Source organism: Achroia grisella, unplaced genomic scaffold, assembly GCF_030625045.1.
Source record: "Achroia grisella isolate CSIRO2021 unplaced genomic scaffold, CSIRO_AGI_Agris_v1 utg840, whole genome shotgun sequence".
In the NCBI taxonomy this organism is placed as follows: domain Eukaryota; kingdom Metazoa; phylum Arthropoda; class Insecta; order Lepidoptera; family Pyralidae; genus Achroia; species Achroia grisella.
Window position 1 is genome coordinate 940,938 of NW_026713038.1, and position 25,525 is coordinate 966,462.

A 25,525-nucleotide genomic window follows, 5' to 3' on the forward strand; every position below is an offset into this window, starting at 1 on the left:
AACCGCGAGTTATTTTTATGAAATTTTAAAAATTCCCATGCGTTTTTTTAATACTTTCTCGGGCTTTCGAGCGAGTACACTATTCCTGTATATTCCTGATTTTTATATAAATGATCGTATGACCTCCGAACCTATCACGAACCACACACGGCCCGTAACGCTCGCTGTTTAATAACCATCTACTTTCTATTCAAATCGCCAAAACTGTGACGGCGAAAGTACCATCGTGTGACGGTGACTTGACCAGTTTTCACTTTTTATTCTCATATATTATATCATAGACGATAATGCTATGTCGTTATTGAGCCAATAATTTCGTAATGCGACATTCACCTTGATGGGCGTGCTTCATTTCACTGAATACTAAACAATACTGGTTCTTTGGGCGAGTCAACTAGAGGGACAGCTTGGGATGTACGAGTATATGAATTCTTGTGAAAAGTTTTATTTCTAAACTATGACGCTTAAGGGATTATTACAGTAATATCAACTTTATATTTAATAAAATTGTGTTTCCCGTGAAAATAGCTGGATGAATTACAATGAAATTTTGACAGAATATGCTGTTAAATGTAGATTATTTTCCTACGGTTAAGCTTAAGTTACCTGAGAAAAATAACCACCAAAGGGAAAACAGGAATTTGCTATGTATAAGAGTCTAGTTTCTGAGATTATATCGTCGTTGACAATGAAATTTAAAAAATGTTTACTGCATTTTGTACCACCAAAATACAACGTTGGTATTAACATATTTTCATTTTATTTCCGATTTAATTAGCCTAGAACTATGGTATATCCAAATTTATAACCGAAGAAAGAAAATAATGGAATAAATTGCAAAAATATATTATATAACTTCATGTATGATTTAACCATTATGTATGTCTGTTCATGATACTTGTAATGTTATTACAATAAACATTATCTACCTATGTACAAATACTCACTTCTATATCGGTATTTTCCAATTGTAAGTTGCATGTTTATGTTGACGATTTTAATGTTTGCCTCGACTGTGTACTATTTGAACTTGCGACCTCGCTGTTACACGCTCTCTAACAACCAAACTATCTTCCATCAATCAATCCATATTATAGACTAAACAACGTCGTAGTATTTTACTTGAACTGAGATCTTAAAATATAACTATTCCTGTATTGTTTTAAATTATTGTAGGGGAAATCATAATAAAGTGTCTATATACATATATGTTATATTTTGTTACCTTATTTCCACTCATATACTCTCTTTCCTATGGTTGTCTGTAAGAGATTGCGTTAGCGATAAGACTGCCTTCTGTACCTTCTTCTTTCTTTAATGTATTGTTATGTATTATTTTCTTTTTATGTACTTTTAATATTGGTAATTAATAAAGAATTATAAATAAATAATACGTGAAGCAAAAACTTTGTACAGGTGTTTCAGGCGTCCATAGGCTGCGGTAACCGTTTACCATCAAATGGGCCGTATGCTTATTTATGCAAAAATATAACATTTTTTGTTATAATGAAGCTTAAACGTACATACAATTAGAAAAAACATAGAAACTACCACTCGTTTAATACACACATTTAGTCTTTGACAATAGTTCAATAACGTTAGAATATAAAATTTGCATGAATTGTGATCGAACATAGACCCCAGTACTATCACTATAGTATTTTAATATGCAACTTTAGTTTATACTTAAAATGGGTACACATATTCCCTGCTTTTAATGATGTACCTTTGAACGAATATATAAAAACCTTATTATTCTTGTGTTATCGCATTGAAGTGATAATCTTATTTAATTCATATCTCTTACGTAATCTTTCTGAATTAACAGTAACTAGTTATTCACTCGTAGCAAAAAAAAAAGAAAAATTATTATTTGGAACTCAAATAATTTATTAATAATTAACATTAAATGGTAGCTAAAGTAGTTGTTATAGATCTACTTTCGAATATTTTTGCATTTACAATACGCTTATATTATATATGCATTCAGATGCACGTCGTGATATAGACTCTATATGCTATGTCGATGTCCAATAAGGTCTTTCAGTTGAGGTCCAAATCGCTACTAGTGTGTTGTGATGTTGTTGCTGAGATAGTAAGAGGAATATTCTTACCTAACACAGGAGTGTTTTCTTAATAAACGGGTGACGTTCTCTATCTGCTATTTACTTCTACCAATCCCAATACCGATATGGTGAATAAATAAGACTGGGAATGGATAATCGGACTAATCATTATTTATATATTTGCTTTTCCTTAGGCAGCGTAAGGTATGGTATTGTATGACAGCATCGATGAGTAATTCGCCAAACACGACTCACCTATAAGTTGACTATTAAATACTAATATTATTATATTGCATACTCAGTAATATGGGGCCTGAGAAAACAATAATAATAACTCAGGACAATTCACATTTTTGTAAATACATATTATACACAGAAAACTCCCAAACCATTAATAACAATCACACTTATGAATACAAATGTTTGTACTGTGCGAGGAATCGTACCCGCGACAGCGAAAGTAAGACAGTATTTATTATAAACCGATAGACCACCGAGACCGTCAATGTATGAATGGAGCTATAACAAAACAAATCTGTCTGTAAAGCCAGATGGGGTAATCAAAAATGTTGTTAATTGTCTCCATCATAGCGACTATTTACATTATCCGTATATTGTATTTATTTGTATCTAACTTGATAGAGAGCTATCCTACCGCCGTCTGTGATTAGTTTTTATTATTATTTATTATTTTTTTATTATCAGTATCCTTCACAGGAGAATCACTGAAGGACAGGTTAAATTGATACTAACTAGGACGTCACGTTAATTGACTGAAATAGTCTTAGCTTCTTTTACTAATTAGTAATTTTGACCTTCGATACTTCAATAAATATATGGATAACCAATGCTATAAATAAATAAATAAAAATATACATTTACGCAGATGTTTCTTCCATTAATAGATTTTGTCTTTTCTTTACAGAGCCGGCCGCAGACGGCGGAATCTTGCCGTATTCGCCGACGATGACGCCCATGACCTAAGTGACCTCGGTATAGGCACTTCCAGCACAAAAAGCAGCTTGAGCGAGGACTGTGACACACACAGCTTGGCTGTAAGTAAATTTGTCATTGGTTATATTTTGACATATAATATAAAAGTCTTTTACTTAGTTTTGTTAATACATTATAAAGAAGTCAAGAAATTCCTTTTTTATATACGATGGAGGCATACAAGCATACGGCCTATCAGATGGTAATCGGTTACCGTAGTCTATGGACGTCTGTAGCACCAGGAGAGTCACTTGCACATAACAGCACATGAAAACTTAATTAGGTTACTATTCATCAAACACATCAGGCTTATTTAAATTACATTTTCAGAGCGACGGTATCGACCTGGATAAACACCATTCAGATGTCGACAATATGTCCAACTGTGACACCAACCGCAAATTGTGCTCAAGCGCTAACGAATACGACACTTGTACGACCACGACAATCAGCTCTCCAGAACCCGAGGAGTACACATACGAGGGTGCCATTGAGGGCTACAAGTCGAGAATCATTTCACAAACTAACAGTAACATCATTAAAACAGTCGTAAATAATAATTTCAAAGAAAAATCACCGGAAAAAATAAACAGCGATCTAAACAGAATCAGAACATCGGTCAGTAATAAAATTGAAGAGAAAGTTTCATCTTTCCAACATGAAAGAGTTAATGACGCCAAAAATAATAATCAGAAAAAAGATTTGCCTAAAGTTGATATAAACAAACGAAGAGAACAATTTGAACGAGAGAATTCACAGGAGTCACAAATGAATAAACCAAAATTACCTGATATTACAAACAAAAAGTCAATTAAAGAAAGACTGTCTAATTTAGAAAAATTCACAGATGACATTCAGATTCAGAAATCTACAAGCGACCTGAATAAATTACCTGTTGAAGTAAGGCCATTAAAAGAACGTTTATCCTCTCTTGAAAAAGTAAAATCTGCATCCACAGAGCCCGAAAAACTCAAAAGATTATCTAATGGTGATCTTACAAATACAAAATCATTAAAAGAACGTTTATCAACTTTTAAGTCGCAAAATTCGGAAGAAGAAAAAGTAATTAAAACCGAGGTAAAACAAGTGTCAATGAGTATAAAAGAGCGTTTATCATGTCTTGATGCAGCCAAAAATAAGGAAATTCCTAAAATATCTGTTGAAGAAGAACTTGCTAATCATGACACACGAGATATTATTCCAAAAGATCAGGTATCAGATAGTTCTCTGAAATCAAGCTTATCTGGAATAGAGAGCCAAATGCAAAGTTTTTGTCGATCTCTAGATAGCTTAGATATTAATGGACAGTCTTCGCCAAATTCTTTTGAAAGAGTTCAAAGTTTAGAAGATTTCGATTGTGCTGAAATGCAAAATAACACTATTCCAAGTGACATTGAAACAGAAGATAGCGGTATCCATACGGCAAGAGATTCTTGCGTTCCAGCAGATGACATCGCTGATTTAACTCAAGTAGCTTCGCCAATTGAAGAGCCTATGATATCTGAATACGAATCATCAAATGAGGATGGAGCACTAACATTAGAGCCTCATAAAACAGAGGATCCCAAAATTATTCCTCAACAAACTCAAACCATTATAGAAGATATAATCATTGAGGAAGTTGAAGAACAAGACCAAGATAGTAAAGTTGAAGACACTGATAGTGGAAGTAACTATATACAAGCGCTTTCTCAACCAGAGGAACTCAGTGTCACTGAAGAAGTAACAGAGATTCAAATGGACAAAGAAGATGAAGATACCCTCAAAAGTTTGGATAATCAAGATATCAGTGTAAGTTTGACTGATCCTGTGTCTACTGCTTCGGAAGGCGACACGGTAGTTTTTGAAGGGAAAATGACTATACATTTAAACTTGAATGAAATTTGCAACAAAATGAACGCTGGTGCTGGGAACAATTCTAACAGTAATGAAATAAGCACTACTAATATTTCTACTAATAGCAAGAGCATGCCAATGGTAACTGTTTCTAATATAATAACTACTACTAACATTTCACCAAAGAATTCCATTAAAACGCTAAAGACCACTAATTACAATATCTCACTTATTAATAAACTAGCTGATGTAACGTGCACATCTAAATGCTCATCTACTGATGTAAATATCAGTGACCACGATTCATATAATCATACTCATAATAACAACATTAAAGGTACAATCTCTAATAACCAAAGCAATGAGGTCATTGATCAAAGCCATAACACCATTACAAATCCCCAAAACGGTGAAGTCACGGTAAGTTCACAAGATTCTAATCCTTTTTGGCAGAAAAGAACTAAGCGTTGCTTGGAACCTAATAGAAGAAAAACCATTTTATTTATTAACAATAAGATTACAACGACAACAGTAACAAACGCGAATAATTCTGGTACTGATAATCAGGCTTAAGTCTGATTACGTTCGTTCTGTTTCTCATGAATTGCTATTATACTGCAAGATAGATGAGAAAACACAGATATGGACATTTTTTCTAGAATTTTTATGATCTATTGATCTCACCTTTAATTTCTTTAATATTTCGTAATGATATAGAATTCCTTAATATTAACTAAAATATACTCTAAATGCACAAGTATAAACAAGTGTTAGAAATTATGTAGTATCAACATAATATAATTTGCTCACAATTATATTAGTACCTTTCCTGTATTCTCGTATGTGCTAAACATCCCATTAAATTCCTAGCACTTAGCAAATAATACATTAATCGAATAAACAAATAGATTTTTAGTACCAACAGGGTTATAATCTGTAGTATCATACTTGTATAAAATAGTATATTTAAGTATATTACATGATATAATACATAGACATAAACTCATCATTATTTAACGTCCTAATCATTAGCATAATTATTCGTAAAACGTGATATTTGTAATTCATATTACCAAAAATATATGTTACATTGTTATATTTGTTTTATTTATGTATATGTTACCTTTCATACATATTTTATATATTAGATTTATGACCTACCTGAAAATGTCAAATATGTTAGTTTAGGAATTAAAATTACATAGATAATGTTATCTGTGGCATATTATCTTGTTCAAATATAGTTTTATCTTGAGCATGACTACTGCCTCAGACTATGAAGGGTTCTCCTGAGGAATACATCACTTTGTACTGTCAGGTTTTAATTAAGTATAAAATTATATTGATACGTTCTGATTCTTGCATTAGGTGACATTACATCAGCTTTTGGTGATGGGTATCCAAGGTAAGACTTGTGTCGTGTAGATGTTTCGCTTCATTAACTATCATTTCCGCCGCATTTTTTTAAATAGCATGCATGCATGTGTATTTTTTATTTATTTGTAACTTAATACTTTTGCAAAATTTTGTTTAAAAATTATAATGCTATTTAAGTGTCACTATTCCGACCTATTTTCTTTTACGTAATGTGTTTTTCAATTTTGTAAAGTGTAATTATTTTTGTTAGTGTGATTTTTTAAGAATTTTTAACTAATTTGTGTAGTTTTCATTTGATTTTTGTTTAGCTTCTCACTCTGAAATTTTAATATGTTTTTTTATGTACTTGGATAAGATAAAAATTCGTTATTGACGAATTTATTAATTTACAGGTAACTGACGCATTAGAATTAGCGTTCAAAGAATTAGACTCGGAAGAAAATTTTTATAACAACAGCAATATGGAAGTCGAGAATAGAAATAACATCTCTGAAAAAGTGTCAGATAAAGTTGATCCAATGTTTGATTTTGATAGTGATAAAAAAATATCTGTTGCACCATTATATGAAAATATAGATATATTTTACCAGAACAATGTTGATGATGGAGCATTCCCGTTAGATCTAGCTACTAATGCTATGGAACCGCCGAAAGAAAAACCGCCTCCTCCACCCACCGAAGATAACACAGAAGATGAATTACTTGGCAACGTAAGTATTTAAATACCTGTGAATTTAATTATAGTTTCATTGAAATGCTTAATAATGATAAATATTCCTATCCTAATGATTCTAATGAGTTTCATTAGGATGGGAATATTTAGGAAGATTTGTAACTTGCGTAATTTGTAAAATATGCTAGGCTATCTTATTTCTAAATATTATAATATATTAACTATAACAAGAAAACTTAATTTTACAATAATTGTAGCTACATATACTAGAAAAGTTTTTATTAAAAATGAAAATCGGACTTCAATTATTGATTGAAAAATGCTCACCCTTTTTCTTATTCTTGCAAACTTGGGGAGCTAACTATAAATAAATAAATAACTTTATTTTCTACATACCAACAAAATTATGAATACTAAATATAAATCTATTCTTATAAGTATTTCAGTGTACAATAATACAATTTTATATCAGGGGAACTTCAAACACACCAGCTCAGCGCGTCGCATCAAAAAGGAGATTAGGAATAAGCGCACCAGCTTTTTAGGCATCGAAGGCCAAGACGACAGTTACTTAGATGTCGATTTAACGTTAGCACCGCGACCAGACATAACATCGTTCCTACAAGAAGAGACGAAAATAGAGAAGCTCCTTTATAAGAAAACTCTTTCGCATGATATGGATGAAAAGTTGAGACAAAGTAGGGACTCTGGTGTCGATATTGATAGAGGCCCCTCGGCTGAAGCTTGGTACAAGGGGCAGTCTTCTCCTGAGACTTCAAACCCTCATAGCAGACAAAATAGCGAGGTAAGGTCTATTATTACGGAGTAAAAATTTAATGTGGGTATTAACATAATTAAATTATTTACCTTCACGACTATTATCTTAGATAGAGTAGTCAAAGACTTAATCGGTTCTACGGTACACTTGAAATAACCACATTTGGGTGGGTGTATTTGGTGGGAGTGTTTCTCGGATTAATTCCATGTCTAAATCTATCGGTCTTCTCATCACTGGAAAGACGGTCAAAAATTCTAATTTTCACACAAAAGTTATTTTGTGTTGGCGATAACGACCTCAGGATTATATTTGATTATTTAGAAAATGCCCACAGTTTCCATTTTTAAGGACTAAGGAGTTACTTAAAGGTTATTTACCTTGCCCAAGTCAAATGTCAAACCAAAAACAGCTTTCAGAAGAAACAAGATGTAACGTTAATGACAAAAGGATAGCCATTACAAGCCAAGGATGTCAACTTTTAGTTCTTATTAGTTTGATCTTGAGAGTTAGTCTAGTAGCTATAATTTATTGTTGCATTAATTTTTCAGCCCTACACACACGTAACAGTGACATCAGACGAAGAGGAACAAATTAAGAAACAAGAAAAGAATTTCACGACTAATTTAAATTCTAAGCTAACAGAACTAACCGTATCACAAGAGTCTGACGTTAGCAAAATAGATAAATTGGACAAAAAACTACAACAGCAACAGGTAACGCATAAAAACTAAATTAATATTATATTAAAAAAAATGTAAAGTAAGCTCTTCTCTTTCATACACGTAGCTAGGTTTAGAATAAATATATTTTATGCCATTACTTCTTTCCTTTTGGCGTTTCAAGGTTTACCTTCATAGGTTTCATTTATTTTATAAACCGGTTATATTTCTATTTAATATTAATATGTAAAAGATAAGTTTGGTATTTTTAAGTACTTTACTATATTTTTATTGTTTTTTTCATTTCATACCAGTGAAATGCAATAGCAAAAATATTATATACCATATATATACATATATCTACTACACAAATTTCCATTTTATATAAATTTGAAAATGTAGATTTTTTTGGTTGAAGTTTAGATCTCTTAGTGTTAGACATAGATTTATATTGAGAAGTTGATTCAACAAAAATTCTCGAATTATAATAATTATTATTACGAGTGATTATAAATTAAACAATTAATGAAAGGTATGGTTTAAGTAAGGTTTTTGCACTGTAAAATGCTTTGAAAGCACATTTATATGTTATCTATTTGGATATGGAAGGAGTTTGTATATAATTATGTTTTGTATACTACAAGAAATATTGATTTACTTATATATCAATATATATATAAATAAGTAGCTTGTGGTATTCAAAACAATATAGCTGCTATATTAACCAATATCCTGCTTTCTAATGCTTTTATTGTATAATTTATTGTACCAAATCCATTAAAATAAAAATATTATATTTTTTTCAAATTACTTATAAATATTAGTTTTGATTAGTCGTATATGGATGTATGTTAAATTTAAAAATAAATATTATTTACGTTATCAATATTGCCTTTCATTTTGCACTAGCACCTTTTGTAGAATATATAAATATATATATACTTGCGCTGCATGTACTCTGCACTTATTTGCATATCCTACTTAAAATAATAATAATACATTTTACTTTTCTTAGCTAGTGATTAGTATAGTTATTGTATAGCTAAAATTAAAATAGAATAATAATTTCATTCAAACTTGTTCTAATATTAACATTAAAAATTATCATTAAATCTATGTATATTTGATGTTAAAACCATAATATTTCGACACATAACCTCATAACATAAATATGTCCTCCTACTTTAAGAACAACGACATTACAATGTGAATAAACATTAGTTAATCAATCAAAGTCAGATGTAGAACATTAACCTTAATTTATCTAATCTTGATGCGTATAGTGTATCAAATAATCCTAAAAACTGTATCAATATTATGGTTTGCTATTCATCCGCCATTTTGTTGTGTGTAAATAACATTTAACAAGATGGCCGCGCTGTGTAACGTTGCAGGCGTGTCGCACTAACGCGGATTGGCCAGACGGGAACACTGATGATTCTCATACAAAGGTGACTTACAAGTTTTAAAACACTTATATTACTAAACATATTTCGGTTTACATGGATATTAAAATATGGAACTTTAGATAGACACGTGTATTGAAAATTTGTATTTTTACGTGCAGAAATATTTAATGTCAAATTTCAAAAATGATATTATTCAAATATTGCTATACTTCAAAAAATATTTGTACATACATACGACTGCTAAAATAACATCCAAAGTAGCTGTAAATAGTTTTCCTTTAATCATTATTAATTTATAACGATATATATATATATATAAACATTTATAACGAATATAGAGATTTGTCATGTAAACCGAAGATCTAAAACTCCATTGAAAAATAAGCTGTCCATTTTTTTAATGGAGACTCCCATAACATGTACCATTTGTAAACATAACAAAAGAAATAATGCACGCTAGCTTATGCCCTTTACCTACTAACACTTGTCACTAAAATCCGTTACTAACTCTAAATACAAACCATAACACGTTATTAATACCTATAACCAATCCGAAATTAGGAAGTGCTACGTTTCGAAAGAGAACTGCTGCAACTTGAGCAGGAAGAACTTAGGAGGCAAAGGGAAAACTTGCTACGAGATCAAAACAGGATAATACAGAAGTCTGTACAAGATGTATCAATTGTGTCCAATGCACCAGAGAAACCGCCATTACACAGTCGACCAAACAAAGCTGATAGTGGGAATTACAGACATTCAATGCCAAATCTGTTGATCAAAGAAAATTACACACCAGTAGCACCAACAATCCCTGAGAGGCCGGTATTCGATGAAAACATGAAACGGAAGCCTTTCGTGTCTGAGGAGCATATTCAAAGGCATTTCGGTGTTGAGGAGAGCCGGAAGGTGTTATATGAGGATAGAGGAAAAGTGAATGAAGTGCAGAGGCCAGTACCGTCAGTGAGACCAACGCAGCCTGTGCTACCTCCAAAACCAAGGAGTCGGGAGTCAATTGAAAGAGAAATTACTATGAGGTTAGTAAATATACTTTTACATTTTGATATTTAAAATATATCAATTTTATGTACTAATTTCAATTATTCTTTTTATCTAATGGGAATGGCAAACAACGTAATGGCCCATTTGAGCGGAAGTGAACATTGGGCAACCGTCGGCTATATAGTTTAGGTTTAGAATGACATCACATTATCGTGTGACACACTTTATTTTACTACTTCAGCGGACTAAGGAATCATCGCTTTGTGCCCGTAAATTATACTTTTTTTTGTTCGTATCTTCCCGTCACAGAAAGGGAAAAAGACTCCAGCCTGTACAGCCATTGTGTCTTCACACGTCATATCTCTTCAATAGTTGAAACTTAAATATAAGTAATATATGATTTTCAATAAATTGTAGATAGAGCGCGGGATTGGAGATATTGTTATGGTATATTTTCATCAATTTATCGGTAATTTTAAGCGTTGCAATGCGTAATATCTGTTTCTTATCGTTCAATCACAACACATCTTTCAAAGTAATCTGCTTGACAGTTTAAATATGTGAGACAGAGCTGACGCTGACGATGTTTTATTGCATACGCTGCATTATCTGCCTGTCTGACTGTGGAATCATTTTACTAATATTATAAACGCGAAAGTTTGTGTATGTTTGTATGGATGTTTGTAACTCTTTTACGAAAAAACTACTAACGCATTTTGATGAAACTTTACAGTAATATATATCGTATATATATCATAGTAATATATATATATTATAGTTTATATGTTATTCTGATGTATAATAGCTTATACATCAGAATAACATATAAACTATAATTTAAAAAGATAATTCGGCCGAAATATGTCAAGTAAGTGTGACGTAGACGAAATTGCGCGGGTCAGCTTTGTTCTAGCCAATCATTTTTACCTTTTTGATTATAACCTTCTGTTACCATTTATAAACAAATTTTATTCAATATATACTCTACTTTAAACTCCCACTCTTAATTTCTTTCCTTTTTCAACCAATATCAATATGGGGAGTTCCTAATTAGATTTTAATATAGTTTGTACACAATTATAACGTTAACCCTTTCTAAATAATAATAATTAAGTAAGGGTTAACATAATAATGTCGATATATTAAATTATTAAAGTGATTTCTTTAGAATTACATTATTATGGAATGTTCGGAATACATAAATATGTATTACTTCTACGTTTAAGTCAAAAACTAAAAAATTATACAAGTTGAAATGATTGAAATCATCAGCATTTAATAAATATCTAACACAAGGAAAATAAACTCGTTTTCTAGATTAATCTACGAACAGTCATCTCTATAATTGTGTATACTTATTTCTTGTTTGAATAATGCAATCTGTGGAGAAAATGACTATACCATTTTCACGAACAAAATGGCATCTTTTTACCTCCATTATACCATATCTACAATGCAACGATTACATAATGAATTATTTATAAATTGTAATTTACGTCATCCATGGAAACCAAGCTGTATATAATAAATATTGCAGTTTTATTTACAAGTAAATTATGATTGTTGTTTTTTTTTCATGTAACTGGAATATCAGACAAACTGTTTGTACATGCAAACCTTTTCCTGACAATTATAAAAAAAAAACAATAAAAATATAACAGAATTAACGAAAGGTGCGTTCTGCAACGCTGAAATACATTTTTGCGATACGTTATTTATATTTACAAGTTTAGTAAAGGTATACACTTTACGGCTAAACTTATAAATATAAATACATGTGAAAAACAAGTGAAATACTTATAAACTTGGATAATTTTATCAAAAAACAAAGTAATAATCTTAAAATACATATAATACTTTGCATACCATATTGATAAAGTAAACGGTAGTTTGTTTAAGATGTTAAAAATTATTTTCTATTGTACATTTCAGTTGAAGTTTGTTCATTATAAAAATGAAAAATGAATACTAGCACTTTTATTTCATTTTGAGTTTTGTGCCAGTTCTTTTTAACTGAAGTAACTACCGAACTGGACGATAGGGTTATTAAAAAAATTAGGACGCACAGAAGTATCAAAAATATCCAATAAAAATAAAATAGTATTTATCATTATTCTATATTAACAAATAATTTTGACTAACTGCGACTGGTTTTCGGCTTATTTATACCCTTTCAACTTTTCAAGACAAACTCTCTATAGTCTTTCTGTGAACATTAATTTTGCTTTCATTAGATATCATTAGGAATAATAAACTGAAAAAATATTTTACAATTGCTAAGTTTAAAAAAAGACGTTTTATCTGAATATCAATAAATTGCAATCGAATAAATATAATCTTAACAATATTACTTTTAAGTAACTTTCATGGAATTGAATAAATACAGTTAGTGATAAAAATATTATTGCGTGATAAAAGAAATGACGCCCGAATCCTTTAGTAAGATTATTATTTAATTAAAGTCTAACTAGTTATTAACAAACAGAATGAAATTTAATCTTTAAATTTAACAGAGATAAAAATAAATTTAAGTTATTTAACAAAGTGGCTATTTAATATATATAAACCTATATATGCACGATTATTAGTTATTTCCCGTTCTAATGAGAATTTTCCGAAATCCTTTTTTAGAGAATACTTTACTTTATGATATAAGCATGACATCATAAGGTTAGGTTTCGTAAAAGAGTTGGTACCGCCATATTGCCTATTATAATCCCCAAGCACCCTTCTTTTTAAGCAGTATTTTAATTGAAAGATGCTTATGTAGATAGTTCATTGAAGAGTTATGTTAGTGAGATATCCATGGCTTATTTGCGTTTATAGTTGGCGGTTACCACTTACCATTAAATGTCTATCAGCTCAGTTTCCGTTCCAGATACATAAAAAACCATCATAAATATTCCTACTTTTCTTCTTCTCTTCTTTCGTATAAACCAAATTTTCGATTCTGTGCCTAAATAATTTTTTTATTAATCTCCAGTGAAAATAACAATCATAATTATGTAAGATGACAATAGGTTCGCAGCTTGCCACGTTAAATTCTACATTTCGCTTGGTATGTATAAAATATAGATACTAAGCGAAATGTAGAACATATTAAGTTGTGCTCACCAAGATCTTCACAAGAATCAAGACAGTTGGCAATTAATATTTCATTCCAGTTAATCATATCTTTACTTCCGATGGTCGCGGGTTCGATTTCTCGCACGGTATAAATATTTGTATTAAAGAGTAAATTGTTTTTGTCGGTCTGGATGTTTTTTATATGTACTATGTATGTACAAAAATTGTCTCGTACCCATAACACAGGCTCTGCCTAACTTGGGACGGGGGGACGATGGGGTTATGTGAATTGTCCAAGAATATTATTATAAAGCCATATCATCATCTTATTAATGATATTTTTGATGATTTTCAGGAGTAGCCGCGTACCATCAGCGGGGGAGTATGCCAACGTGGACCGCACTACAGTCCAGCTGAGGCCCAAACCTGTTGCCAACGGAAGTACACCGTACCAATCCATGACCAGGCATACCTTACAGGTACTATTACTATTTCTATTTCATTATTATATGCCGTGTTTATTACTTATTAAGGCTACAAAGAATTTCATTCTATTCTGTACCAATACATCAATGTAAGATATTAAGAAAATATTCACATAGGGTATAAATAGAGATACAATAGGATAAGTAATGAAACTAAGTAGTATCTTTATTATAGAACATAAATGAAAACAACAGTTAATAAATTTTGTCAGCTTGCAATTTGAATATCTGTAGATTTCATACAAAAAAAATATAAAAATAAAAAGTATATGGTATAGTAGAGTGAAAAAAGTAATTATTCTATTAGCATTAAATATCAGTGACACACTGTATGTACAGAATAATTACTTTTACTACCTTTTCTACTATTACGTACCTTTTCATTCAAACTGATTTCTTAATTTGAGAAAAAAAGACTCTACGACTATCTATGTATGTATGGCAGTTATGAATTTTAAACTGATTTTAGTAATTGTTTTTGCAATCCATACGACATCTAGTGTTAATTTTGCACAAAATTGACACAATTATTTTTATTCTCTGATGGATAAGATATACAGTTGATGTAAAAATATATTTATCGCTTTCAGGCACTAAGTGCGGCCCCCACACCGAAACTGATCTCAAACGCGGAGTGGATGCAAAACCGGCAGCAGCCACAGCGGAAACCAGCCAATTATAATTACAACCAGCATTGGCTAATACAGGTAACGTATATTTTTACTCGTCCATCCAATTAAGGAGGGTTACAAATGCCCTGAGACACCTGTTAGTAGATTACATTTTTTTTACATGACGTTTGTGATTCTCCAAACAGTTACATTATCCGTCTCACCCGTCCCACCCCTCCCTGAATATGTCACGTAATTTATATTTGGGCATTTTGCAAAATAGCTAAATAAAAAGTAGGCCATCTTGATGTATAATTTGAACGAACAGGAAGCAAATGGTATATAATAATAATATCTCAGGACAATTCACACGGAGTCATCTAGTCCCATGTTAAGTGGAACTTATATTTTAAGTATCAGAAAACTGATACATTTGTGTACATACACACGTAGTAAATAACCAGACCCATACAGACAATCATACTCAATAGTAATGGACCTGCGACCTTCGGAAGGCGCTGTGCTAAACCGCTAGACCAGCGAGGCTGTCCTATGTAGCAATCCAAGCATTTAGCGTTACTTAATCTCTGCTTACCGCAGTGAGAAACAAGCGTGAATGTATGCTCGTATAAATAACAGTTAACATTTTATATAAGTTAATATTTTTTTCAAATGCAGATATGTTGGATGTTACATTCCCCACGATGTCCTTAGTTAAGTCAAAGTACAATATATAGTTAAGTCTCTGTCTATGCCATGTAGCATAACAATCGTGATGTTGTATTATCATGACTTGTTTAAAACTAAATGAAACTACTCGTATACGACCAGGAAGTAATAAAATAGTGATTACCGTTTAATCTTATCTCAGAGTTTGAATTAAAAATTCTCTCCATAGATAACGTTGTAAGTGGAAAACAATGTTACTCGTATTTAATTAACACATTCAGGTAATAAATCAAATTACGATAAAGTGTTACGTTGGATAGTAACGTTTAGATTTCATAGACTGATTGTTATTGGGCCTCACAGAGGTGGAGATATAGAAGCAAAGGTCAAGACAAAGCTATTGTAGCGTTATCAGTTTTTATTGTTACCTCTTCCTCTTTTCTTCAGGATAGATTAGTCCACTCTTGGACGATGCCCTGCATAATTATCGACCTTCTTCGGTCTGAATAGAATTCGGTCTGAATCGTTATTGCAACAGTGGGTACATTTTTTTTTATTGATGATAATGAAATTATGCACTCGCCTGCGCTAACGGTTTACGCTAGCGGGGCACCAGTGGAGGATGATAATATGAGCATGAAGTCAGGTCAGTTTGCCCATTTTGGCAAATGGCTAATTACCAAGATGGTTTCCAGGGGGAACCGCGTGGAAGTAAACCTAACATGGTACATTGCTAGCAATCCCCTTCCCCCTACTGTGGGCACATTAAGATTTCGTGTCTCTGCGGCGCATCTTATCCAAGTTGGTCCTGCCGTTTTTTTTGTCGACCATCTGTCAGCTAGTCTGCCTACGCTTCTGCTTCCCATCCTAGGTCACCACATTAGAGATCTGTATGTTCAGCTGTCATCTCTTCATCGACATACGAGGCCGACCCAACGCCACCTTAGCTGTGCGATTCTTTTGATGATGTCAGTAACTCTAGTGCGTCTTCTGATCAGTCTGTCTCGTATGGAGATATCAAGCATTTATTGACCCTTTCGGCGGTCAGCGTCCACGTCTCACAAGCATATGTTAGCACTGGTAGAATGCATTGGTTGTACAGTCTTATTATCAATGTTTGCAGGATCTTAGATTTAAAGACATCTTTGTGTTTTTCGCAAGAGTTATTACCTGGTGGTAAGTAATCGTCACGGTGGTAGGTAACCGTGATGCTATTCTTGTATAGTATATGACAAGATAGTACATCACGGATATCACGATCAACATGCGACGATTCTGGTACTCCTCATGCGTTGACATTGCGAAGGAGTAAAATGTTGTCTCCACGCTGTATATATTAGACCACGGTAGTCTAGCGGTTGATCACGCCTTACTTTCCGATACTGGCGGGTTCTGTCGCACTGTACAGATATTTGTATTCTTTAGTATGATTGTTTGTATCTGTCTGGGTATTTTCTATGTATATATTTAAGTAAATATCGTTAGGTCAGTTATACATTTTTATGGTCATCATTAGTCATCTACTAATACATATATAGATAATAGTCATCTACTGAATAGTAGCACTCATTCAATAAAAATATCCTCAATTTAGTCTTAAACAATGTAAAATTGTAAATCTAATAGTAAATTATTAAATAAATTTACAGATTGATATTTTGTACTGTGTCTATCTATTGTGAATATAGAAAAAAAAATGTGCATGTTTCAGGAAGCGGAACAACGCCGGATAGAAGAACAAAGGAACAAACTCCGAGCAGCGCAGAGGCACTCCTATCACCAGGATATGGCACCAGCACCATTGCACAATATGATGCATTTAAGCTCCAGGTAAATCATCATTGTAATCTGACATAACATAGTCACATAGTCTTATATATAAAATTCTCGTGTCACAATGTTGGCTTCACCGATTTTTATGAAATTTTATATGCATATTCAGTAGGTCTGAGAATCGGCTACTATCTATTTATCATACCCCTGAGTGATTTGGCTGTACGAGAATACTGTAGCATCCAACTTGCTGCTTTGTTCTTCTCAGTGCTTCAGAGAATATTTTTCCGAATGTTGATAAGTTATATTTTTTTAGAATCAACATCAGAACTAAATATGTATAAATAACTGGAAACAACTTCTTTTAATATAAATATTTTAAATGAGCGGAACATCTCATATTATTAACTAGATATATGGTATGACTAAAATAAAAAATGTACCAGCTGAGATTCCTGCTAATTCTTATCAATTGAATTAGCTGGCCTGAACGGTTGGGATAGTGGTAAAAAATATATACATTCCAATGATATGGCAAATAGAGGGAAACATGTAGTGTATAATAAATTGTGTATTGTAGCCAACAACACCTGCCAGCGGACTTGAAGCGACCGGTGAGACCTCAACCACGACCCGAGCCTCGACCGGAGCCGCCCACCAGTAGGGAAGACAAGCTGCTCAGTGTCAGCGGGAAAAAGAAGTGTTCGCACTGTGGAGAGGAATTAGGTGCGTACTATTTTGAAGATATATAGATAAATAGATTCTATTTTTTTTTGTAGTATACAATGAGGAAATGACAAACAATATATTAAATAACATTTGTATAATTACAATGATTGCTGAATACAATATTTTTAAGGTACGGGAAACAGGCTTTTATTATCGAAACAGGTAGACAAAATAAAATATTAGTAAACATATAATGAAATTGAAGCAGTTATAATAAAAAATATTTTTATTACTACATTTACATTATTTTTACTGACTTTATTTGTGTTATATTAAAAGATATCTACAGCAATTCCCGTCTTAATCCGGTACTAAATTCTTTATAGTTGATTAGTTAAATGTAGCCATAACACGAGCTCTGCATAGCTTGGGACAAGACATCGCTGTGTTAATTTGATTATATATTTGAAAATCTTGATTATATTATTGTTAATAAATAAATGATTTGGTGGTGTTCAGGTCGCGGCGCGGCCATGATCATCGAGTCGCTGTCGCTGTGCTACCACGTGTGGTGCTTCAACTGCGCCGTGTGCGGTGCGCGGCTCGGAGACGGGCGGGCGGGTGCAGATGTACGTGTACGCGCGCGTCGCCTGCACTGCCACCACTGCTACTCCGGCGACGATGGCCGCAACTACTCCTGCGTCTAGTGACCACCGGCCTAAGTACTGTCCAGCTACGACGGTATCTAGTGTGCAACCGGCCTTAATATAACGGCGGCCGCAACGACTACTCTAGTGTGCAAACGGCCTAACTGCTGCCCACCGACAGCATCTAGCGTGCGACCGGCCTAGGTGCTGTCTAGCGACCACGGCCGCAATTACTCCTGGGTCTAGTGTGAAACCAGCTTAAGTACTGCCCTATTACTCGAGCAATGAGTGTGCAAATGTAGTATATTCTACAATAAACAACCACGCTCGCAATTTTTATATAAACACTGTATACTATAACATCGTATATGCTCGACATCCTGTACTATTACTTGTGCGCAAGGCCCACAATTACTTTTGCGTTCAATACATTTTATGTGGTCTGCTAACTACTTCAACAATTCGATTTGCAGTGGCGATGTGCGGCATGCCTGCTAAATCTTTTTTCTCTCAATGGCTCTCACTATATTGTTACTATCCATTCCTTAAATTAACCTCCTAGTAAACACCCTAACTTACTAAAAAAATAACCTTAATGTGATGAAAAGGAAGAATAGCAACATCTATCTATCGACTGATACTTCAAAAGTAGAATCAGTGGCATAACTATATTAGAAACAGTGGCATCTTAGACCTGCGATAAACTACTGTGGCCCTTGCTTTGTATAAAAAAACTCACATTTTAATTTCTTAACTCGATTAAGAAAACATTATTTAAATAATATATTTAGAAACTAATATATATTATTTTTTTCCTATACTTACGGACTCTGTAACAGTTTGTCCGCTCTGACCAACCAGAAGTTACGCCACTGAGTATAATTATTGTGTTTTTATAAGCATTGCTAATAAAGTACCTAGGACTAGTATAGTACACAAGCATAATACCATTTAGTTTCATTTTAAATGATCATACAAACAACCTTCTTATTCATTCATAGTGGTGATATGTATTGCTTTTTGAAGAGAGGAACATGGCGACAGTATTAGTAATAAGTGTTGTATTTTCTTCTTTAGGGCGTTATAACAATATTGTATAGATAGTTCGTCGCGATTGTTCCTCATTTCATATGAAATTATATTATATTAGTATATCTTATTAAACACTAGGATATACAAATATAATGTATGCAAAAAATTAGTAAACCACATACGTTCAGATCTGTCATTTTTATTACATATTTGACCTTCTTGTGTCTGACCAAAAAAATCTAGAGTAGATTTATCAAACGTGTGGTTAGTTTAAAAAACGTTCTTATAGTTTGATATCACAGGTTCAATCAAAATATAGTCTGAGAATTTGAATAATAACTAATATATCTATGAGTATTGTTAAGTTTGTAATTTAATATTCAGGGTTGAAGAATCTTATACAATCTTATGGTGTAAAATAAAACATTTTTCTTAATAATGAAACTTCCTAAGTGCCAGCTCCTAGTGACATTCGCGTGATAGCAATCTCTACCACGCTGTTTGTCAATATGTGAGTATGCATGTCACCAAAACGTCTCAGCGACTCAGCAGGTTCCTGAGTCCGCTATTGCACGCTTTTGATTATTTTTAAAAAAAATATCTATACTGATTAAAATTAGAATTTTCCCTCGTTCTCGAATTCAAAATTCGAATAACACTGGCAAGCGGAATTTTATTTAATTATAAATTGTAATTTCTTTGTTCTTTTTTTAAATGATTTAGATCAACTGATTATAATTATGCAACAATTACATCATAAACAATTATTATTGCCTTTGTTTATCACAGTATTACATAATTACAGTTTCTAACTATTGTTTTGTGCCATGTCATAACATTTTCGTTTATTTTAATTAACAGAAAGTACATACCTAATGCAAATATCATTGAACATATACATCATTCAATCTTAACGATTGTTCTATACTTCTATGGAATAAAATAAATGTATTTTTGAGTTAGTGTATAAAATTTGTAATATTTTGTAAATAAGTTTTTAATTTATGTCTTAGTGTGTGTTAATGGTTAGCTTTAATAGTTAGTACTATAGTTTAAATGAAACATTTAATCCAAAAATGTGTATGAGTAATAATTACTATGTAAAAGTTTATTGAGACGTTATTTTTTTAATTTTACATCACGCCCTAACACGCTCGTGATATAGTTACGCGAAGTACCTAACAATTCGTTAGACGTTCATATACCTATCCGTTGTTTGTGATTGTACGGTCTGCAACTTGTCGTAATTGTATTAATTCGAACACTGTACATTATGTTATGTTGTTAAGCAACAAACTGTATAACAAATAAATATTTTCAAACTTTAATACAAGTCTTAATTTCTTTAATACAGTAATCTGAAACCTGCGTCCCCCTTCCTCCCCCTCTCTCTTCCCACCAAACTATGTCATAGTCTTTAGTTGGACTATGATTGTCAAATTTTATTCCAATGGTTCTACAGTTGGAAATAGAAACCTTTTTGTTAGGACTTTGTAACATTTACAATATTTTTCCCCTCCGGTCCATCCTCCGTCCAATTCAAAGGGGGATCGAAATTAATTAAATTCGACGGCCCGAGGTGAAATTCCAACCCTAGACTAAAATCATTTGGAAACGCCATCTGCACTCACCCCATATCGTTCGGTAAATCTGTAGCTGTAGCCGACAGAAGACTAGTTTAAATAAAAAAAGTATTTTCTTAGGTGTACATGAGTGTTAACTATAATATAAAAATTACTATCCGATTAATAATTTTCATGCTGTAATGGTATATAATTATAAATGCACACACGACAGAATACAAAAAGACTTCCTACATAATATAGTTATAAATAAAATAGAAAAATGCATGAGGTTATTGTTTAAATTTTGATATATTAACGATCAAATGAAGCGAATCAAAGCAAACTAACCCTTTTTTTAAATATAATAGTCTTAATACGTATTATAATCGCGAAAGTTTGTGAGTATAGATGGATGGATGTTTGTTATTCTGTCACGATAAAACTACTGAATGAATTTTGATTTAACTTTACAGTAATATTAGATCAGCATCAGAATAACACAGGCTATGATTTAAAAAAAACTATGTAAATTGGACGAAATATAATGATAAATTTCAAATAAGTGTGAGTAGAGTGTGTGTAGAGGAGGGGATCTGCAACGAGTCTAGGTGTTTGTTCAGACTTTTTGATATAATTCCTGTGGATGTCAAAACTATGGGTACTATGTGGATGGTGTGTGCTTTCCATTGTTTTTTTAATTCTATTGCTAGATCTGTGTACTTTGTTAGTTTTTCATTGACTGCTTTGTATATTGTGTGTGTTTGGGATGGCTATATCTACAAGATATACTTTTTTATTGATTTTGTCGTGTAATGTTATGTCGGGTCTATTGTGATGTACAGTTTTGTCAGAAATTATTATTCTATTCTTATTCTATTATTATTATTTCCAAAAATTCTCATCTCACCTCTTAAGGAGAGGAGATGGCAACATACCCCCGGCAGATGCACAGTTATTATTATTATTATTGTCAAATATATTGCCTATTCAATAGACTCCTTTTGTAACATACTTATACATAAAGATTTATGGCACAAATCTAAGTGACTTAACTAAAACGACAGCGGATTATAACTGCATACAAGTCTTAATAAACGAAATAATAGGATCAGTACTATGTAGGTGTTGAATAGTTAATGTATAATTCCTAACATCCAACAGGTATTACAAGAATACTGTAAATTACCCGAGAAAAATACTTCCGCGTAGGCAGGTGTTTGTTCAGTGTCTGCTATCATTAGTAATATTTCATACCTCAGTTATATAACCTTGAAACAAAAAGTTTACAAATATCGACGGCAACGCCGCTTTACTTTCTGTGGTCACGGGTTCGCTTTCTCGCAAGGCACAAACATTTGTATTTATGAATATGATTGTTTTATCGCTAAAAAGAAACAATGGTTTACCAGTAGACTGTACAAATCTTCTGCGTGGATCAGTCTCACCAATTTCAGCCGGCGGACAGCTTTTTTATTTTATTTATTTATTGAATTCGGATTATATCCATATTAATTTATTTAATTTGGATTACATCCATATTCATTTATTACGGATTACATCTTTATAAACAGTATTTCGATTGTAGGGTCAAAATGGGCACTGAAAAAACAATACACAAGGCATGACGACTTCTCATGAGTGGTTGTACAAGTGTCTCTTGATGACTATATGTCCCTAATACTATTCATATAGGTGACGGTTATCACTTACCATCAGGTGGCAAATAAGTATCCATTTGCCATTAAATTTACATAAAAAGAAAATCGCGTGGATTCCCACGCGGGCCCAAGACATGGACATTACTGCTAATCCAACATTATTATAATAACATAACAAACATCTGTTAAATCATATTTACTGAACAAAGCCTATTACTCACTAAACGATTACTTTGAATGACGAGCGTGCATGGCAATAGTTCTTCATTGAGCACGGGATTTTCATTTAATGTTACCCATAGACCTACCTATGTAAGTAAATAAAGTAAATAAACTGGCTTCTTTACAAAAAAAAAAATAAGATATTTAATTGAGTTTCTTGCCAGTTCTTTTTTTTTATTCTATTAAATATTGAGGGATATTCCTGAGAATGCCACCCCCATTGGTGCAATTACCAGTTCTTAATTGAATCGGTGTACTGAACTGGACGGTAGGGAAAAAAATATAATACCTATAAAAATTTGACGTTCAGAAGTAGCTAAAATGTTCTAAATCAATAAATTATTTTTTAATTTGAATTTGATTCATTATTTTTACTAAATTTTTGTCATATGCGTGTTTGCATACATTGCAGAATAAATGATCTGTATCTTATTTAGAAAACAATTATATATTATTGAAGTCGCTGGCGGATGTACCATATATGTATTTAGATTGGTATAGATACGCTACATAGGCACTCGTTACGTTCAATAAATCTAGCTCACTCGCTCGCTATAATACCATTATAAACCCCAACTATCCTCACATGATACATGGACTTTGTACCACATTGTACACCATGGGATTGCCCTTGTATTATCCTCAAATCAATTCGTCATCGTCGAATGATGACGCTGAAATCAACCAGCTATGGTATTGTTCGCGGCGAGTTGGTTAGTTGTAAAAATGAAGCACTCCTATTATGCATTCGTCATGAATGGTTGGAGACATGATATGGTCATGTTAATTCACTATTGATATGGGAATCATCCAACTAGAAGCCTAACTATGAATATCTTCCACAGACTATGTACCCTGTCAAGTAGATTCTTATTTACCTATGGTATATACTGAAATTATTTCGATGACACATATTGCAAATCGACTTGTTATATCTATAATCTATATTTTTCAAGTTGAGGAAAATTTTCATGGAGTTCAGCCCCGGGGGAGGTAGACGGATACTGCCAGACTTTTACCGGCTAAAAACCCCAAGGTTAGGTTCTCTTACCCAATCCAGATAATCTAGAGCAACTACTTTTGTGATGATTCTTAGTCACATTTCTTTGTTATAATTATGCTTCAATAATGATTTTTTTAAATTTTATTTGTGCACAAATAACGAAAATGTAAATATTACTATGTATAATATATTACATAAAAAAATTATACAAGAGTACCTTCTACGAAATGACTACAAATTCCGTAAAATTACAGTCATGAGAGTACAGTCTTTATTTTTGCAGTTTTGTAAAGTAGGTACACATATTATATAAAAAGAAATTAAACAAGAGTACTAAGGAATGTTAATACTACAAATTACGTAAATAGGTAAATATTAAAATAATCCTTGTATACCTACGCATAAATTAGAGTTTGCTATACAAGTACACGCCCGTAAATGATACAGTATCACTTAATTAGGTACCTACCTACCTGCTTAAATTACACTACGAATGTAACAGTAACCTTCATTAATTGTTTTTTACTAAGGTAGTTGACATCGTGATAAAGCGTGACTCAGACAAAATACCTGTTTTTTATGCTTTAATGATGTGTAAAAAAATATGGCAATTTGTTTTGAAAAATTGCTCTATAACTAACATAGTATAGGGCACAGGTATCAACTCGTCAACTTAAGATTTGATCTCACTGGACAGTATTTTAAATAGATAGGTAATATTTATTATATGTACCTGTTGAGATTAAAATCTGTCTTTGCATAGAAGAAATAACAACCATAATCAATAATTGCTAGAGGTTTTGTTTGCATGTCTGTGCAGTCGTGCGTGCTAAGGAATAAAAAGCGGCTTAACCGATTTGTGTGCGGTCTTCACTATACTGCTGCAGGTGACAGTTACTAATTTTACATTTAACAATTGCTGCATTTAAGTTAAATAGTTGTTAATGATTTAATATATTACGAATGGTACGAATGTGTACGAATATTTTAGTTGCAAAATACTAAGTCATAATTTGTAAATCGTGGGAACTTTTAAGAGTGAAACGAAACGTTAATGACTATCAAAGATTCCCTAACTTTTTGGGTTAGCTTTTTTTCTAATCGATTAGCAAACAAAAAAGTTATATTATAATTTCAATACCGTTACCGAATCATCACGCTCTGGAACTTAAGCCTCGAAGAAAGGATTTGAATGAATTACCGACGTTTTCTACTAGACTTGGACAATAGCATGGTATTTATTAAGACATTTATAATATACCCTATATTAAGGTTTTTGATTAGATGCAATGTCCACGTGACAACCCGGCGTTTCACGCGTTTGGTAACCCTTTA

General features: G+C 32.4%; 1 protein-coding gene across 5 annotated transcripts in view; it reads left to right on the plus strand.

Moving 5' to 3' along the window:
• The window catches only part of LOC131852093 (uncharacterized), a 163,885-nt gene extending 144,341 nt beyond the window's left edge, over positions 1-19,544 (plus strand). For 3 of the 5 annotated variants that reach the window (XM_059202718.1, XM_059202719.1, XM_059202717.1), the window contains 12 exons: positions 2,992-3,121; positions 3,390-5,036; positions 6,665-6,982; positions 7,418-7,750; positions 8,272-8,436; positions 9,777-9,833; positions 10,353-10,825; positions 14,212-14,335; positions 14,932-15,048; positions 17,333-17,451; positions 17,975-18,120; positions 18,583-19,544. In XM_059202718.1, coding sequence (XP_059058701.1) covers positions 2,992-3,121; positions 3,390-5,036; positions 6,665-6,982; positions 7,418-7,750; positions 8,272-8,436; positions 9,777-9,833; positions 10,353-10,825; positions 14,212-14,335; positions 14,932-15,048; positions 17,333-17,451; positions 17,975-18,120; positions 18,583-18,770 — 3,817 coding nt within the window. In that variant the 3' untranslated portion in view covers positions 18,771-19,544. The remainder of the gene's footprint in view (positions 1-2,991; positions 3,122-3,389; positions 5,037-6,664; positions 6,983-7,417; positions 7,751-8,271; positions 8,437-9,776; positions 9,834-10,352; positions 10,826-14,211; positions 14,336-14,931; positions 15,049-17,332; positions 17,452-17,974; positions 18,121-18,582) is intronic. The other 2 variants (XM_059202721.1, XM_059202720.1) reach the window with 2 other exon arrangements.
• The last annotated feature ends 5,981 nt before the right edge of the window (positions 19,545-25,525 follow it).